Genomic DNA, 18,879 nt, shown 5'->3' with positions numbered 1-18,879 from the left:
AGGCAGCAGGTATGGTTAGAAATTAGGGTTGATTTTGTTCTTAAAAAATGAGAGAACAGTGGGAGACTTTCAGGCCATTTTACTAGCATTGAATCACTCTTAAATCCAGTGTACATGTTGATCTATTAGGTATTCCAAGAGGGAAGATACTGATCAGTGTGAGACCAGTCCATTTTCTTCAAAAGGGTTTGACCGACACCGAGAACGAGCAGTTACTTCAAGCCCAGATGCATCAGCTTCCTGAAGGGAGCTGGTCCTCCCCAGTATCCCCTAGAAACAGAGAAAGTTGTTTTGTATATCTACTATTGAAGTAGGATTTAGGGACAGTTTTTCTTTATTTCTGTAAGAAATATATTGCTAAAAGATGAGTGACAAGGGATTGTTTTGGAGGTTTGTTTCAGTGAAGTTCTCAGTTTTGCAATGGCTGCCCTTCTCTGCAATTCAGCTCTGTTCTTGAACAAACCCCTGTTACTGTCAAAGTGCCCATAATCCTCAGAAGGTCCAGGTCCTAATTATGACTAAGGATGTAGTTGGTTTGCTTCTATTCCAGGAAGGAACTAAACTAGAACAGTTGGTTTTTTTTCTGACTGATCACAGAAGTGAAGTACGTACTTAAGTAGTGCATTCCAGTAGAGCAAAGGCATCATATCAGCTTTCATATGGTACATGGTTACTCTCTCCTTACTCTGGTCAATGGGAAAGGTCTCCAGAGGCTGAGCATTGTAGTCAAACTCTGCTAGAATCACCTTGTTGTAGCCTGTTACAAGCGGGCAGGAAGTATATCCATCATACTGCAAGGAAAAATACCCACTTCTCATTCAGTTGAACAAAGCCTAAATGCTGAGGTATTACAAGCCATATAGTTAACATTCACATTTCAAAATTAAGTTACTATGAGCCTTCTGCATTTACAGGTTTAATACCAGTGAAGTTGAAAGGCTGCTAAGCTGATTATGGTTTAATAAGCATAATATTAAGCCCCTCTATTTCAAATGTAATTTGCTTGACAACACTGCTTAAATTAGAACTAACCTAGAACAATAGGGCTTTGTGTCACTAATTGTTGGTTACTGTAACCAGCAGAACAGGTGACCAGTAGATCAGGATGAGAACTGGTGTTTGCTTCAACAGGCACAAACAGGATCTTGAATCTAATTGCAAGAATTTCCAGAAGATCACAGGACATTCAGGTCGGTGCCCCAACAAATATTAATTCAGAAGCCATATGTAGAATGAAAGTAAAACCTCAGAAATTTGGACATAGTTACATGCTTATCAGCTGTAGTACAAAACTTTCAATTTAACTCCTTAAAAGATCATGCTTCTACAGGGGAAACAAGTTTGCAAGAGTTCCTAGAGTAGGGATTGTTAGTCAACAGTTTAAATAAATCACCTGCATTGGTGGAGAACCCAGACTAAGCAGCCTTTATGCTTCTTTCAACTCAGAAGTCAGGGAATCAAATAGATAGTGTTTTTAGTGGCAGTCTCAAGAGCATGAATTGTGCAATTAAGTTACTACTCTGACGTGCAGTGTGGAGCAATTTAGCACCCAACTGCTGCTGCAAACCCCTTCCTCCCTTCCTGTTCACATGGTTCAGCTGCTTGCAAGACTTCCTGCATGAAAAGGGGGAAAACACTCAAGATAATTTATCTGTAAGACAAGAGCTGTAAAAAATCCAGGAGCTGAGAGTACCTTTTTAGCTGGCAACTGATTCTTCATTACCAGAGAAATAGTTTTATCAAGGACTCCAGACTGGGCAGCTGCATAAGAGAGAAAAAAAAAAAAAGTACTAAGGCTTTGTTTCAGGTAGCAATTGTCATTACTAAAGCAAACACTAGCAGCCAGGCATTTTGTTGGACAATTCAGCTGCAACTGAACTTACATGTAAGTTTACACTCCCAGATTAAAAGAAAAATGGACTAATGCTTTGGCCTTGCTGCTTGGAACATGCTTAAGCTTAATGAAACTTGAGCTGATATTCTTAGCCTATGCCCATTCTCCTGTGATAGATTATACTTGCTCAGTCTTCACAAGCACTGAGATTCTGGCACACTGAATTTCTTTTTCATTTTGAGTGCTGTGAGGGAAGTATTGTAGACCCTTTTGCTGAAATAGTTGACTTCCCCTTTCTTAAATTACACCAATAACATAGTGTATACCTTTTCTTTTTTTCCACCCTTTTATTTGCCCTTTTTCGGTTGTGAGACCATATACCCAAAGTGTTTTTATAGTGGAATTGGTGGCTACAGGGACAGAACATGTGATTTTTTGATAGTGACTTATCAATTGGCTGACACATATGCATGAGGTGCTAAGATAAAGCAGAAAGTTTTGTTACTGAATGATGATGGAATACAAGAATAATAGTCATGTCATTCTGTGAACACAGAAAATAGAATTAGTTCATCTGTGAGGTATCTGGAACAACAGAACTGTGTGGGTTAGTGGCATTAACATGATTTGTAGTTAACTTTGGTATTTTTAAAAGCTCAAAATTGAAGTCAAGACCTTGGGAGTAGCAAACTAAACAAAAGGCTTACTGTGACTCCACACTTGTCATTACACCCACAAACACACAGATATGCAACTTTACCTACAGCTGCAGCAGTTTTTGATGTTGGAAGGTTGGTGCAGTCTCCAATGCCAAAGACATTAGGATACTTTTTATGTTGTAGAGTTTCCTTATCTACATCCACCCAGCCAGTTGCATCTGAGACAGGACTGTTGATGAGTACAGGAGGTGGCCCCATGGGGGGTGTGACATGAAGCATTCCATACTAAACAGAAAGAAAAGGGGCTCAGTGCTTAATTCATCAGAGCAAACTCTGTGTCGATGTAAGGCAATAAGCACAGTGTGCAGAGAGTGTCTTGGGTTTGTGTTTGGTTTGGTTTTTTAAACACAAGTGTATAGAATGAAAATTTGTTCACAGATTTCAAGCACATCAGTTAATGAACATGAACCTTATCAAGGAACTCCATCTGGACTGGCATAACAGCAATTTGCCTTCCTCCATGCACACCTGAAACATTCCCATGGCATGCAGGACTCCAGGCATAGTTTATGAAATATTTTTTTCTTCTCTCCACCTTCGTTTCAAGCTTTTAAATATTCTGCTAAAATTAGAGGTGGTACTCAGGAAGGAACAGCAGTACACAAAAAAGCAGACATGTTATTATAGTGTGGAAGTTACGTTACAGTACACAAGGAAAAGAAATAGAACCAAACTACAGGTCTGAAAGCTCCTGACCTGATGAACTTCAGTCTCTCCAGGTTTATCCAAGTTTTCAAACACGGCCTCTTGCCTGTCTGCTCGAACTTCCACAAGGTTACGCTTGTAGTTCACAGCAATTTTCCTCTCCTTTATTACTTCAAGCAATGCATCAGCATACTTCTTAACAGCAAAAATTGCACCAAGTGAAGTGTTGAACATGATATTTGCTTTGGAACGTTTTCCTGTCTGCAGAAAGAGATCAAATTAGCCTTTTCTATTAAGAAGCTGTGACAGGCTAGCAGAGACAAAAGAACTATGCTGCACTAGTAAAGAGCTGAGAGAACTATTCATGCAGTTCAATTATTAATGAAGTATTAACATTAGAAGTCTCAGACACAGCTATTTCACACAATGTTAAAAGGCAGACCCTCAAACTGCTTGTGAGAAGAGGTGGCTGCAGTGCACTGAGGAACTGCTGTGTGCAGGTTAAGCATCTGTAGCAGCTTAGCTTTCTGAAACCTTCACTTCTATGCCTTATTCAGGTACTCACCCAGTAGACAATTCATGACACTTATATGCATTTGAAGCCTGACACTTCCACCTGAAGTTGTCTTTTGCTTTCACCAAGCTTGTTTAACAGCCTGGCTAAGACTCCTCCTGATTGTGTGCTCCAAGGAGCAAGCATAGCCACTTCTCAGACTAGTTGAAAGACAAACGGCAACAGGTATCAAGTACTTAAAATAACAAGAATTAGTTAATTCCAACCAGTATTACATTAGTGCAGGACCTGAAGTTATAAATCAGGCTGAGAACAGTTCTATCTGCAGCTCACCAGAAGCTGGGTAAGCAGTTCTTTCCTTATGGATTCTGAATTCTACAAGGCTCTCTGGTATTAAACGTATGCTAAATATTAATGTACAGTCCATTTACCTATCTTCATTATACATTAATAGAAAAAGAAACTCACTTTAAGAATCGTGAGTCACAGTCATTTCATGTGGTTTATATTTGTTTTAAAGACAATATGAAACCCTTAGAAAATCCTTCCTTCCAACTGTAGGGACAAGCACTGGCAGAGAGGGTAAAATACTTACTTTCCTCCAGTATGCATCTGATAAATACATGATCTTCTGAGGAGCCCCTGCACACTTCACTGGAGTATTTGGGAAAGTGAAGATTGCATTTCCTTCCTTAAAGTCTTGTATAGCTTTCCATGTTTTCTCTACTGTGTGAATTGAATAATTGGAACCTATTTTAGGGTGATCAAAACCCTCAGGCAAGCCTTTGATCTAGGAAAAAGAAATGAAGGTTTAAAGTACAGGTGGCAAAAATTTTGTCACAATTGACAAGTATTAAATATAGACTGAGAAAGAGCTATATAAGAAGTTTCTAGCAAAAAAGGAAGTTTGAACACAGGTGTGGTAACTCAGCTGGTTCCTTTTGAAGTGCATCCTTTAAGAAAGGCGAGGGTAGGACAAATTAATTCTGCAGGACAGATTTTACTGACTGCTGTGTGTTCCTCATTCTGTTACATTAGAGATGCTTTGGACTAGAGTCAACATGCCTTATTATCTCATTATTACAGGCTGCCTTTAAGTTCTAGATTTAACTTGCTGCCCCATCTGCTGATATTGCCATAGAGATGCAAAGTTGTCTTAAAATACCTTCCCATGGGTACTTTGGGTTATTACAGAGATCTGTGGAAGTGGTAAAATCAGTCTTCTGGTTCATTCATTCAGATAATGTTCAATATCTTGCAGTAAAAAAAGTACTGAAAAGCCTTAATGAATGTATGTGATGCTCTTAAAGCTAGTAAAAACATGATTACTGTAAAACAAATACCTTTTCATAATGCAGACTAATTCCAAGGGCAATTATCAGATACTTGTAAGATACCTGTTGTGTAAGGGAAAAAAAAAGAAGTATTTAGACAAAGAAACCAAAGCATTATCTGACAGCAATAGAGTCATAACGGAAGGAAATCTAGAGAGTATTAGTAATATAAGTTAAGCTCTAAGCATTCTAGTTAAAATGCAAACTGCATTACACACAGCCTTTGCTATACACAAATATCTGGAGCAAAACATCTGAACATCTTTTTCACCATAAACAGGGCAAAGACTTATGATAATATTTTAAGCTGATTCTATTCTAACCTAGTTACCTACCAAAATTTTTATCAGAAAAAGATTTTAGGGTCAAATACTTCTCATAAGACTAAGTGGAATTTCCCGGCCTCCTCGATGACAGAGGTCTCAATAGGCAGTTCCAAGGGGATGGAAAAAACTTCCTTTTTTTTTTTTTTTTTTTCTTTATGTTTCTACCTTGATATCATTCTCCAGCCAGACACAGTTCTTATCTGGATCCAGTGCTGTAACTCGAGATTTGATCCACTCCACACCTTTGGGCATTACACTTCCCGTTGGACGTGCAGAAGCCGCCAGCTGCTTTGCACCACCACCAACCAGGGTCCACAGCGGCTGATAGTAATGAGTCTGAAATAAAAGTCCAAATGGACATTTAGGAACCGTTTAAAAAGGCTTCAAGATGAAGGCACATCACTCCACAGGGGAAGCAATGTGCCCTTAATGTTGTATTATTCTCAACAAAAGAAGCTGTATAAATAACCGAGAGTTTTGCATGACAAAGCTGGAGGGATGCAGACATCTCATGGAGTAACAAATTTCATGCAAAGCCTTTTAAAAGATAGTTAGTTGGCTTCCTCTCCACATTTAGAAATGTGGGACTGGAGGGGGATGAGAATCAGACCAATCTGGTCACATATGTAAAAAAAAAGCTTATTCTTTACAATGCTTTACAGCTGATGGAGACTCACCTTACTTGGCTCAACAACAGCCACATTTCCTGCTCCCACTTTCCTCTTCATCCGAGCACTCATGGCAATTCCACCAGCACCTCCACCCAACACCAGTACTTCATAGTAATCCTTGGCAGCACACCTGGCTGCTGTATGTAAGCCAAAGGAGCTCATCTTCTGTATCCCTGATTTCAGCAGCCATACACCAGGATGGAAACAGGAACAGGAAGACACTACTCCTATTGCTGACATCTTTCACTAGGTGGGAAGCTACGAGATAAGGAAAGGCATCAGTAACAATCACAGAAGGTAGAATTTATTTATATGCTTGGATGAGTCTTCAGGGCAATAATTATAATACCAAACCTTTTGTTGCAGTTAAACCACTAATTTGAAAATGGACTGTAATCAATTTGGGAAAGAAAAAAAAAAGTCCATCATGGCCTCTGCCATGAAACTGAAATTTCATACAAGCAAAGGAACAGTTTCTGGTTATTGTAGCAAGTCCATCTGATCCTATAGCACAGGCAGTGCATATGCTGTAACCCCAGATGCAATATTACAATCCTGAAAAGATAAGCGCTGCAAAACCAAACAAGAATTGCAAGGTGGTATAGATCACTGAAATACTGAACAAGGAAGCTGTGTGAACATACTGTGTGCCATCCCACTAACTGTAATGTGTCAGCCAAACACACCTTTACATTTGTATTTTAAAGTTAGGATGTACCAGCACTTGCCCCTCCTCACTGCCTCTCGGGGTGCAAGCCCTCAGGGTGAGCATGCCAGGTCCTATGGTGCTTTGAGCAAAGGCATAGTGAGCCCTAAGCTTGACAGGAAAACAAAGTTACAATGAAACAAGAGTTTACATCTTCCTAAATCTGAGATCTTTGAGTATGTTCAAAATACTTGGTTCTCTATCCATGGTCACCTCTTTGCTTTTGTATCAGCAAAGTAGCTGGAAGCAAAGGTCAGAAACCCATACTTGTCTTGCTAAAGCTGTCACCTGGCAAGTGAGAGCCAGGACTCTAAAGTGTGATATATCCTGGCAATTGTAGCACTGGATGTGCAACTGCATTACCTGGAAGACCGTCAAGATTAACTCATAAGTCTCCCTCCCGCTGCTAGAGGGAACAAGAGCTTTTCTTGTTCTAAATCCATTGTTTGCACGTGTTTGCACTGAATATCAGATTTTAGCTTTTCAGTGATATAACAGGTATAAACTCATTTTAATTTACTTCCTTGTTGCCACATTGCCAGTAAAGAATGAGTAAGCATTATATCATGAAAAGCAACTTATGACAAGACTTTCCTGTGTTCTGTACTTACTCCCCTTTGCTTAACTCAGAGTTACAACTAATTTGGGACTGAGAGGAGAAAATCTCAGAGGTGTCCACTATAAAAAAAAATTAATCGTTTTCTTTTACAGAAGGTTTCCAAGATGTAGACATTTTCTTCCCATCCCCTCTCCATTCAGAACAAAATGCCCAACTCCAGGATAAGTTGGTTTCACTTTAGGAGGCTGTTTGTCATCTGTCAGTGCAGGCAGCTGTTTAAAAATGTGGACAGACTGCACATGCAAGAGGAAGAAGTTGTTGTTCTCAGCCTAGATATAAAAGTTATCTGATGAGGATGTGTCCCGTTCCTTCCAAATCAGAGAGACGAACTGTGAAGAGAAGGTTTTGAGACTTTCGTTTGAGAGACAGTTTTAAGAGCGACATCCTGTTTGTGGAAGCTCATGAACACAGAATTTTGCTCGGGTTTATTATGCACACAGAACATGTCCAGTGGCCTGCTGGTTGACAACACACTCTGGACCAAGAGAACAAGACTCCATTTTTGTAATGCTAACTAAGGAATAATCATCCTCTCTGACCACATAGATTTTTATGTAAGTATGCTTCTAAGCACACACAAGATGTTCCTTAACTAACAGCAGTGTAATTGATGCAAATGCTGCATTATGTTGCTTCTCAGTGGTTTCAGAGTATATAGAAACAATCATTTGTAGATAGCTGTTTTAAAAAGAGCAGCAAAACCCTTCCTATTAAACTCCCAAGTCAGGCAGCAGCTGGACAATTGATTCAGTCAACAACAACATCAGCTCTCTCCTTCAGACTCAGGAGACAGAGGAACAGGGGAATTACAGAACTAAAATTAAGGTAAAGGAGAAAATTCACAGCTAACCTACTGAACTGAGCTGAAATGTTATGCATTTAGAAGACTGCTTTAACAGATAGCACACTTATCCTTCATCCTTTAAACTATGCACAACAAAACATGACAGTTGATATTGGCCTTATATAGCATGAAATTACATTCCTAACCAAGATCCATAAACGAATCTCAGAGTACTGCCTAGAAAGGCAAAGCCTGCAGTACATTTCACCTTATCAAGGGCTCTACTTAGCCTGGGACAGTTCTGCTGTTTAAAACTCATTCTGTCCCCAGGAGAGGTAAATCTGTTCTACAAATACTTTCAGGACACTGTGGTTTGTTACAGCACTGGCACTATCTCAACTAGTGCCCAGAACAAACAGTTAACTGCAGCATGGCAGTTCATGCAGAGACACTCGGGACAACTACACTTTCTTCCTCTCTGGAGTACCTCCCATGTGCTCAGCTCCCAAGCCTGACAATTTTATCGAGCCAGTTCATGAACAATCTCTTGCAGGGAGTTGGAACAAACGAAGTTAGAAAAGTCTCACTAACAAGATCATTGTAACCATTCTTTAAACAGTTGGCCCCAGATTAGCAGTTCAAACATTCCACCCGTGCACTTGTGAGAGCACAGAATGCAATCCCTCACCCCGCTGCGGAGCCTACGAGCCCCACAGACCAGGCTCACGGCACCCGCTGCCCCTCGCCCTCCCGAGATCAGAGGCACCCGGTCCTGCAAGGCTGCCCCGAGCAGGGGCACAACCCCGGGGCTGGGGCACAGCCCCGGAGCTCGGGGGACAACCCCGGGGCAGAGCCGTTCCCCCCACGGCCCTCCCGCCGCTCCCTCCCCGGCCCTCCCGCCGGGGCGACCCCGCCACCTCCGCCCCCTCACGCCGCGGCCGGGCCCCTCTGCCCGGGGCGAACCGAGCCCCTCCGCCCGGGCCTCTCCGCTCCCTCCCGGCGGGACTGACCCCTCGGCCCCGCTCCCGGCCCCGCTCCCGGCCCCGCTCCCGGCCCCGCACTCACCTGCTGGCCGCGCCGGGCAGAGGCGGGGCAGGACCCGATGAGCGGCGGGGCCCGGCGGCAGCAGCGGCGGGGCGGAGCTCGGGGCAGGGCTCGGGACAGCGGCGCTGCCCGGCCGCGGGCAAAGGCCGCGCTCCGGCCGGGAGAGCCGTGCAGGGCCGGGCCGGACCGTGCTGGGCTGTCCCGTCCCGTCCCGTCCTGCCCGTGTGTTCGCAGCCCCAAGGAGCCCCCGAGCTGCTGAGCCGGGCCAGGTACCGACCGCACCCACAGCTCCAAACACCGCGCTTCTCTTTAAGTTTTGAAACTCCAGTCCTAAAGAGAAGAAAATGGTCATATTGTTTTTTTTAAAACATGTATTTTTAGGATTGTCCTTAAATATTAAAATATTTTCTTTATGCTCCCATGCATATTTCCCCACTGACTTCTTACACAGATGGTCTGTAATTTTAATTAAAAAAAAAATTACTTAAATGAATACCATAACTTAGAAACAGAACTCACAAACCAAACATGAAGAGAGTACTCACCTGTAGCACAGAGCCCTCCTGCAGCTGCAGGGAGTGCTGCCTAAACCTTCCCAAGACAGCAAAGTCCAGGCAGGATGAGAGGGTGGGAGCTGCTGTGCAAGGGCTGGGCACACACTGCCTGGGCCACTGGCACCCCAGGGTGGCTGTGGGAGCAGTGGATAACATTCCCTGTTCTCCAGGCAACCAGGCTTTCCTGGAATGCCCCATATTCTATTTCCTTTCATAAACCCCATGACTTGACATCATGGAGATAAACTGATAGACAGGAGCAAAACCAAGAAGGAAATACTGATATATCAGGTATGGCCAGCATCGGTGCTTTGAAGCCACACAACACTGCATGAACAACTTGGACTGTGAACCCCAGTTAGTCCCAACCTCCCAGCTATGTTGTTGTCAAGTTACTGCCTGAGGGAAAACAGTTAAAATTCTCCAATTTTCCACACCAGCACTGCTGTGACTCTATTAGAGTTGTTCTTCCCATCAGTTTTAGTTCGATCACCTGTGTAGAGAAGATCTGAGAAAACCGAATTTGTCACATCATAAGAGTTCTTGGCTGCGCTGGTATCACAAAGGATGGGTTGAAGACACAACAGTGGTGGTGGGGGGATGTCACTGTCCAGTTTTGGTACCTGTTTTTCTACTAATTGACTGAGAAGATTAAAGTAAGTATAAATATACTTAAAATTACTGGAAAGCAGTGACATTTGGGCCAAACCCAACTCTTTCCTTCACCTTAAGCTTTGATTTGAAAATAAATAAAGAAATAAATAAATCAAACCATCTTTGCTACCTTCACATACTGCCTCACTGAGAAACTTAGTGTGTAATGTTCTGCCTGGCATGAATAGCCATATTAATATTTACTCTGCTATGATTTGTATTCTTACAGATTTACATCACTAACTGCAAGTCCTGCACAGTTTTTAGCAGGAATTTAGTTATATTCACATAATGAATCCAACAAAGATCAAACAAGCAATCAGATTTAATGAGGTTTAAAAAAACCTGACCCCTGCAAGGTGAGACATTAAAGCACCAAGCTCAGAATTAAAATAAAGAACAGCCAGCAGTGTTGCAAAGCAAGCAACTGTGGCAGAAAGTGTCTACTGAAGCATAATTCAGAATAAATCAGCCAGAGAATTCTCTCAGCTGCTGGAATTCCAACAGAACAGCTACAGAAACAGCCTTTATGTTATTATTTACGCTATTATCATTTAGGTCACAGCACACAGAGGAAAACCAGCTAAAATATTCTGTAGCCATTTTCCAAAAGGAAACAAGTATTCATCTTATGAATATCCCTAGTAGTGACAAAGCCAGATTTCACTGGATTAAAAATTGTCTCATGCAAAGCTGTTCAGTTATAGGTAGGGAAACCCAAATGAAGCATCCGGGTTAACAACAGCAAAGATAAAAGCATGGGAAACCAAGATTCCCCAGTGAGCCATGGTAACTCCTAAACTTGTAGAACCTCACAAAATAAAAATTCAAATAGTTACTGCCCAGTTAAGTTCTTACTTCTGCTGCTGTGACTTGATTGTTTAAAAACAAGTGAGTACACTGAGTATGAAATAGCACAAAAAACCCCAAACTTGTTTTAATGCTGTCATTTTATCTGTTTCTAAAAAAATGCAGCTAACTACACCTTCTCACGTGGATAGGACAAAAATTCAGTAAGTAATGTCTAATACTACTGGATTTATCTACTTGACAAGTAATTTTTTATAAAATCAAGCCAGACTAAATGTATACAGCAATAGAATTACTCATTGTAGCTGTGCACGTTACTGCAAGAACACAAGTTTAGATGCCAGTATTGTTAAACTCCTCCAGTGCAGTGTTTACTTTTATGCATTAAGACATAAGAGTATTTGGGAGAACAACATTCTACAGAGATAATGAATTGTAGTTTTGACCAAAGTAATTTAAAAGCTCATTAATTAAAGTTACATAAACTGAACAAACTTCCCCCTATATATTTTTATTCATGCCTTCCCCTTTATTACAGAGAGGTAATTTAGTAAAATTAGTTCCTTATTCATAGAAAAAACAGATTTTACTATACTTTTATAGAAAAAGTTAATCAATTACATTTTTCTGTATATGTATGTGATTCCTCAGGCAAGCACTGTCAGCTTTTCTTCCTCCGATCACAAATTATTCCAAAGAAATGCTGAAGTGTGCACTTGCAAAGGCATCAATTTCTATGCTTAGAATTCTCTAGTTTCAGTAAAAGTAGCCATGAGTTTTAAAACAAAACAAAAAAACCACCCACAGTTCTTCACAGAGAGAGATTACAACTTGACACAGTAAACTGGATTTAGATGAGGGAACACAAATCAAGAAACACCAAAGGAGTTCAGTCCTGATTTGGATACTGAGGCATTTAGTTTTATGTTATACTTTAATGAGAACTGTTTAAATTCCCAGAATCTGATTTTCAAATTACATTACAAAATAAAATATTTAAACAACATTTACTTATGTACATTCTGCTCCAAAAAATGGACTGTGGAAATTCTTTACATTTCTCTTAGAAATACATACAAACCACAGCACAGGTCAACAATCCACTGGCAAGTAAAAGACACAAGTCAACTTAAGGGAAAAATACCTGTGGAAAGTTTTAATCTATTACTGCTTCAGTAACAGCATTTCAGTGTCTCTTCAGACTTTAAGCAGGCTTTAAGTAGTTTGTTCTCCTTGCCCCTAAATTTTACCCCAGTTTACCTTGCATGTTGGATGGGTACTTGTTAGAAAAAGATGACAAATATTAAGAACAGGAAATTAGGAGAAAATCACAATACAGAAGAATCCAGGCAGGTGTACAGTGTGTAAAAGTAATCTAAAACAGAAGAAAAAATAAAATTGCCTGTGCCTCTCTGATACCTTCCTATACATATTTTATGGAAAACTTTAGATAGCTTATCCTTTATCTTACTTCAAAACACACCACTTACATTACCACTTAAAAAATAACACAGATATAAAATAGCTAGTTTGTTAGACTGTAGGAACAAATAGTTTAAAGCTCTTTTACCAGTCTAGACAACATGTACATTCATTGGAATGGGAGTTCTCACCAAGTGCTGCAAGACAAGAATTACATTCAGAGAAATGGATATCAACCTCCATTCAAATTTATCATCAGTACACAGTAATAATCATTAATTTGGGTAAGGACAGCATAACAAAAATTCTCTTACATTGCCCCAAAGTGCAAATGATTCATTTGTTAAGGAAAAAAAATTAAATGCAATAGTTTTCCTACAGGAAACTGAAGTGGAAATTGTTTAGTTTTGGTTATGTTTTATTTTCTCACACAAGACAAAGAAACTGTAACTTCTAATCCCACAAAAAATATGCTTAGATGACATTACAGAAGCAACAGTTCCCTGGTTTGACTCAAATGTTTGTGGAAGCACAAATTCATCAATCTCTGCATTGTGCACACATCAATTTTGACAATCTTTCGTGTTCTGCTTTCCCCCGTCAATCAATTCAGCTGGGAACTTATTCAGAAGTTACTTTAAAACTGTTTTTAAGCTACTTGATGCCAAAAAAATAAGATTGCAGCAATAAAGTGAGTTTTTAGGCAAATACACTGGAAGTTTCTTCAGATCGTTAGAGATGGACCAAACTAAGGCTGCACAAAAAGTCAGTATTTGTGATCAAAGGCAGATCCCAACTGCCTGAAACAAGGCAGTTTCAGTGAAACAGGCAGCCACTGAAGATCAGTGATGAGAAGGGAACTTTAACTGGTATTCTGTATTTTGTCTGAAAAACAAGTCATCAAATATCTCTCAGAATTCCAAACACCAGAAGGACAAATGAAAAAAAAAAGATATTTAAAATTATGATGCCTAAGTTCTCCAATATACATATACATAAAAAATTAACTTACGTTATAATAGTATCAAACTGCATAGCATTACAAAAGAAGGCAACTTGAATGGCTGAAATGAAAAAATGTGAATGTTAACAACACTATTATTACCATTCTGGAATTTATAATACCATAGGGTATTACCATAGGCTGCCAGTAACAGCTATAGCCCAGTTTATGCAAAGTCTGCCTTAATTCCAGAGAATGCAGAAATCATTAATTCAGACAAGTTGTTGCATGCTCTGCTTTCATGTCCTCTTTGCAGGTTTTGCCGTTAACTGTTTCTCTCTTTCAAGTTCCTTCTCACGTTGCTGCTCTCGTTCTAGTTCTTCCTTCTGCCTCTTTTGTTGCAGCTTAAGTGCTCTTTTCTAAACAGAAAGGACAAGAAAATAATTGTAGGTTTTATAGACATATTTAAGTTGGAGCTACCAACAAAATCCCTTCCCTTCTCCAATCCACCCTCTTTACGACCGAATGTTGCAGGAACTGTTCATTTTTGCTTCATTCCTCCCACTTGCAGCCTACTGTTCAGAAATGGCAAGTCTGATCTGCACTGGGAAAATGCAGACTGGATTCTCTTCAATCTCACTAAAAGTCACCCTTTGAGTATACCAGACAAAGCGATTACCATGCAATTTATTGCCTCCAAGAGAAAATCCTCTTGGAGGAAAATCCTCCTCCTTCAGCATACTGAAGGACTTGCCAGAATGTAACCTGACTATACAGCACAAAGTCAGTGAACTTACACTATTGTTACTGGTACATTAAATAGAAAGAGCCATTCTTACATTTATGACAATCTAGTTTTCATTAGAAAGAAACTGAAACAACAAAGAGAACTGGTTGGAATGGAGTGGTTTAAGTGACAGAACAAAGCGTGATTCTTATACCAACTAAACATGATGAAAACACTGAGATTTACTAGTAGTTCAGAGGTAAAAGTTGCTTAAGCAGCTTTAGGAGTAAGTGAAAGTTTAAAAACACACATGGCTTGGTGCTACTGGAAACATCCTTTCAGATACAATTCTATTTTAATCAGAACTTTCAGCATGCATCCAAAAGAAAAGCTAGAAGTCAATAATACATAAGAAATTATCTATACTGGAAAGTAAAAATATTTATTTCACTCACTTTTAACTTTGACGTCTTCTCATGGATCATCATCATTTCATTTCTAATATTCACTAACTTGTTGTGATAGTGTTTAGCTTCTGAAAACTTAAAAAACACAACTGTTAAAGCAGTGACTGTCAAGTTGGAATGGTTGTTTTATAAAGCTACACAGCCAAATGGCAATCAAAAGCATAGTGATTACCAGAACAGTTTGCTAATGCATCAAATATATAAATTTATATATTACCTGTATCAATATATACCATATCTCAACAGGGATACCCAGTAATCTACCAAATTAAAATTCATCATATAGAATAAAAATATTACTACTCCATGCACCATATATGAGTTTTCATGCACCCCTCCTGCTAGTTTTGGGAGGTGCACAGAGCTTGGTCCTGCCAGAAAAAGGCATACATTTGCTTTGGCTGCTGGCTTTGAATGACTAGTCTTACTAGAGCCTGCCCTCTCTTCCCAGTGCCCTTCCTATTTAAGAGAAATATGCTGGTTCCCACCCTCTCCAGCAACAATTTGTCCCAAATATCTGAACTGGTTGGTTTTCTTCTTGTAGGCCACTAAGAACAAGGAATATACACAAGTTGCTACTAATGTTTTAGCAAGAAAAACCTACACTAATAGGGATTTAAAAAGGCATTTGTTGGTACTTACCAAAGCATTGATTTCAAGAATGGAGTTACACTCTTTGAATTTAGAAATTTCTTGTTCTAATGTTTCTAGTAATACCACCTGGTTCTGTCTAAAACAAAAAAAAGATGCATAAACCCAAAGTAAAGCAGCACACATGCTTTTCAACCAGCTCTTTAAATAAATAGGACTTTTGATCATAACAATATAAATACACACTTCTCAATATCAGATTCTTCTTATGCATTGCTAGGTCATTTCAATAAAGACATGAGTAAATGGTTTTAGAAAATTCCCAGCTGAGTACATGAATTCATCTGGCATTCATTTGGATGAATACCCAAAACCCCCTGAAGAGGCACTCTCCAGGCTGCAGTGGTTGAATGAAAGGAAAAACAATTAGCTCTCGCCTTTCCACTTGGGTGCCTCTGCATTACACTGCAGGACCAAGTCATTTCTGTATAGAACTTGTGTGGATCCTTGGTGCTTATTAAGGATCCTCCATCCCACACAGATCAGCTCAAGTCTCTCCAGACACAGGCTGTCCTTGGCAGCAGCATAATCACATCATGTGTAGTGAAACCCAAACCAATGTACCCTGTAGAACCTGAGATGGATCTGTGTAAAGTCCTTTGCAGTATCTCTGTACCCATGGCAGACCCAGTCTGCATTTGAAATCAGCTACTCTCAGTTATCACTGAGATATCAACGTACAAAGAATTCTCATCTATTTAGCTTCTTACTTATATTTTTCAAGTGTAGCTTTTGCAACGGAGATTAGAGACTGGACAACAAAAAATTCACTGCACTACAAGCTGCTCTGAATACAAACTGCATCTCTGCAAGTGACATAAATCCAGCTTTCAGCAGACTTTCCACTACAGATGTGAACAAGTGTTTAAGAAATCTCCATGTCTTCTGCTATACCAGCTCAGGGGATTTCAGTGTTCTAACGTTACACATTCTTCAGTCAAAGTTCCTACAGGCTACATGGCAGCTTATACACCACCAGTACTCCTGCAGAGCACTTAACTGTTCATGCTGCTCCAGTCAGGGTACAGAAATGCTGTGATAAACTCTATTGCAGTTAAGGGGAGCTGGGACATTAAACTGAAAAAAGTGGCAAACAAAGTGTGCATGTCTATGAAGTTGGTTTTAAAAATCTGCTTACGTAAGTTCCTGCAGTGCTGATTTTGATCGCTGAAGATCAGGCAGATAATGGGAAATCAATCCTTCAGTCAGCTGCTCCACAGCTTTCTCATCTATTAAAGGCAGATCTTCTACTACTCCTTCATCTGGAGATGCAACACTAGGGCCTAAAGCAAAGAATAGCAAGGTTGAATGCAACAGGTCAGTTGTCACTTACAGCAGCTACATTTTCTTGTTTAAATCAAAAGTATTTCAACACTAAAGTTACAATTCTCTGCACTTTATCAACTAAGTTGTGCTTCCTTTTTCCTCCCTCTCTTTATCCCTTCCTAATTCCCAGTCCTATATCACGAGCTTCCTGGTGAACCCTTTTGTCTGAAAACCAGCTGAATAGAAAGAGGAGAAATAAGAATATTCCACAGACATCTTACAAAAAAAAAACCCAAATGCTCCAGGCTACTGAGGAAGAAAAGGGGCAACATCAGTTGTCCTGGCTATGCATCAAGATCTAAACATTAACATCCCCCCTTTGCTTTTAAAGTCAGAGAACAAACAAGGCCTTTGGAAGGTCTTCGCCTGTCACTCAAAACACAAGAAGACCTCCTTGAAACACCACGTGCTGAACTCCAGGACTTTGCAGGAGCTGGTTAAGAGCTACTGTAAGCTCCGTATTAGCGCGTTGTTATTATTTATTGCGTGCAGAGCTCTTGGAAGATAAAACCCTTCAACCCGCAGGCCCCACCGCCTGGGGGAGAACGACGGCAGCAGTGCCCCCTTCGCCCCGAGGGAGCGCGGCCGCAGGACCGAGGGCGGCCCCAGTCCCCCCTCAGCCCCCGCACCCGCCCGGCCCGGCCCGGCCGCCCCTCGCGTACCCAGCGAGCGCCCGGGGCCGCCCGCGGCCGCCTCCTCCGGCCGCTCCGCGTCGCTCATCGCCGCCGCTCCGGCCGCCCCTCGGGCACGGCAGGGCAAGGGCCGAGCCCGCGGCGGAGGGAGGCGGGTCCGGTGCCCTCACCGAGCGGGGCGGACCGGCGACCCCGGCCCCGCCGCACCATAGAGAGGAGCCGCCGTGCCCCGGGGAACGGGACGGCGCCGGGCGCGGAAGTGATGTGAGAGTGCGGTAATGACGTGCGGGTGACGAGGGTGACGGGCAGTGATGATAATGACGTGAGGGGTGACAGTGACAGGGCTGACTCCGGGAGCCGCCGTGGGGCGGTGCCTGACCCGCCCGGGGCAGAGCGGCGGCCCCGCGGGAGCACCACGGCTCAGCTCAGCCCTCTCTGCTGCCGCGGGGAAAACAGCGGAAATCACCGCAGGGCGGCCTTTCTTCGTCCTCCTGTATTTGATAAATCTGTATGTTATTCTCTAGAAACCATGCGGACTATGCACTACTTGTAGCTTTTGTTTCTTAGGAAATACATAACCGGCTTTTGTATATGCATCTGTCTCTGCATCTCCCTCAACAGTCGTAAGAGCAATAATAACTTGCATATATATATATATATATATATGGATATGGATATATATATTTAATGAAAAAACCACTTTAAAAGGTGTGGAAGGATTTATATTTTTTTTCCCCTCTTTTACCTGTAAAGATCTTTCCAGGAAATGCAGGTGCAACTATAGAAAGAAACTGATGAAGGAACCACTCAGAGTGTTTTTGGAATGCAGTATTTCCATAAACCCCCAAACCTTCAAGATTAAATTAAATTAAGGCAGTCCCCCTGATGCTCTTCAGAAACAGACCAGGGCAAAAAACGGACTTTTGAGGTGATCTGTCAGCCTTAAAACTGACATTTTTAACAGTGAGATTGTTGCAAATTAATTTGTAATTTTCTTCATATGTATATTCTAATCAACTGTTGATCACAATTCTGTCGGTATTCTGTCATCAGATTAAAAACGTTACACGTTTTTCTTCCTTTTTCTGCTTTTACTCTAAAAAAGAAGCAACAACAGGAACCTGTTAACTTAAATTCTGAATTACAACTGGTTAGCAACTTCAAGTTTCTTTTGGTGGGGGGAAAAAAAACTTTTATTGAAAGTTTCACTGGGAAAGACTTCTAAGCTTCCAGATGGAATTTTTAGTAAAAGCAAGTGAGATAATGATTCTGAAATAGTCTCACTTGAGATGTGGGAGTTTCAGATTTGTGCTCCTGCTTTGCCTGTTCCAGGCCTTCCCACGTCTTGCAGAAATAGACTAAGGATTGGAATAGAAAACTGGTATCTGGTTTTCTAGATAAATTAAAATTTAACTATTTATCAACCCAAATGCTCCAAAAAAGAGACCGACAGAAAGCCCTTCCTGATTCTTTTCCTCTGCAAAATGTTCTCTGTTT

At 41.0% G+C, this 18,879-nt stretch overlaps 2 protein-coding genes across 4 annotated transcripts; both read right to left on the bottom strand.

The window, feature by feature from the left end:
* Positions 1-64: 64 nt before the first annotated feature.
* Positions 65-9,315, bottom strand: SQOR (sulfide quinone oxidoreductase). Of its 2 annotated transcripts, XM_064668862.1 has the most exons (10): positions 9,218-9,315; positions 6,050-6,301; positions 5,538-5,708; positions 5,056-5,109; positions 4,308-4,502; positions 3,250-3,459; positions 2,595-2,778; positions 1,694-1,761; positions 613-791; positions 65-270 (listed from the first exon to the last, which is right to left on the bottom strand). In XM_064668862.1, exons 2-10 carry the CDS (start codon positions 6,281-6,283, stop codon positions 213-215), a joined length of 1,353 nt encoding a protein of 450 aa, XP_064524932.1. In that variant the 5' UTR covers positions 6,284-6,301; positions 9,218-9,315; the 3' UTR covers positions 65-212. The 2 variants fall into 2 exon arrangements, with proteins under 2 accessions (XP_064524932.1, XP_064524933.1); XM_064668863.1 differs by lacking the exon at positions 9,218-9,315 and having other exon boundaries at positions 6,050-8,919.
* A 2,814-nt stretch (positions 9,316-12,129) lies between these two features.
* Positions 12,130-17,636, bottom strand: BLOC1S6 (biogenesis of lysosomal organelles complex 1 subunit 6). Of its 2 annotated transcripts, XM_064668882.1 has the most exons (5): positions 17,413-17,630; positions 16,563-16,707; positions 15,416-15,503; positions 14,762-14,848; positions 12,130-13,998 (listed from the first exon to the last, which is right to left on the bottom strand). In XM_064668882.1, the coding sequence occupies exons 1-5, from the start codon at positions 17,468-17,470 to the stop codon at positions 13,879-13,881; spliced, it is 498 nt and encodes a 165-aa protein (XP_064524952.1). In that variant the 5' UTR covers positions 17,471-17,630; the 3' UTR covers positions 12,130-13,878. The 2 variants fall into 2 exon arrangements, with proteins under 2 accessions (XP_064524952.1, XP_064524953.1); XM_064668883.1 differs by lacking the exon at positions 14,762-14,848 and having other exon boundaries at positions 17,413-17,636.
* Between the last annotated feature and the right edge of the window lie 1,243 nt (positions 17,637-18,879).

The sequence above is a fragment of the Pseudopipra pipra genome, chromosome 12 (genome assembly GCF_036250125.1).
Source record: "Pseudopipra pipra isolate bDixPip1 chromosome 12, bDixPip1.hap1, whole genome shotgun sequence".
Classification (NCBI taxonomy): domain Eukaryota; kingdom Metazoa; phylum Chordata; class Aves; order Passeriformes; family Pipridae; genus Pseudopipra; species Pseudopipra pipra.
The sequence above is the reverse complement of the archived record's forward strand: the minus strand, read 5'-3'. Positions and strand labels throughout refer to the sequence as shown.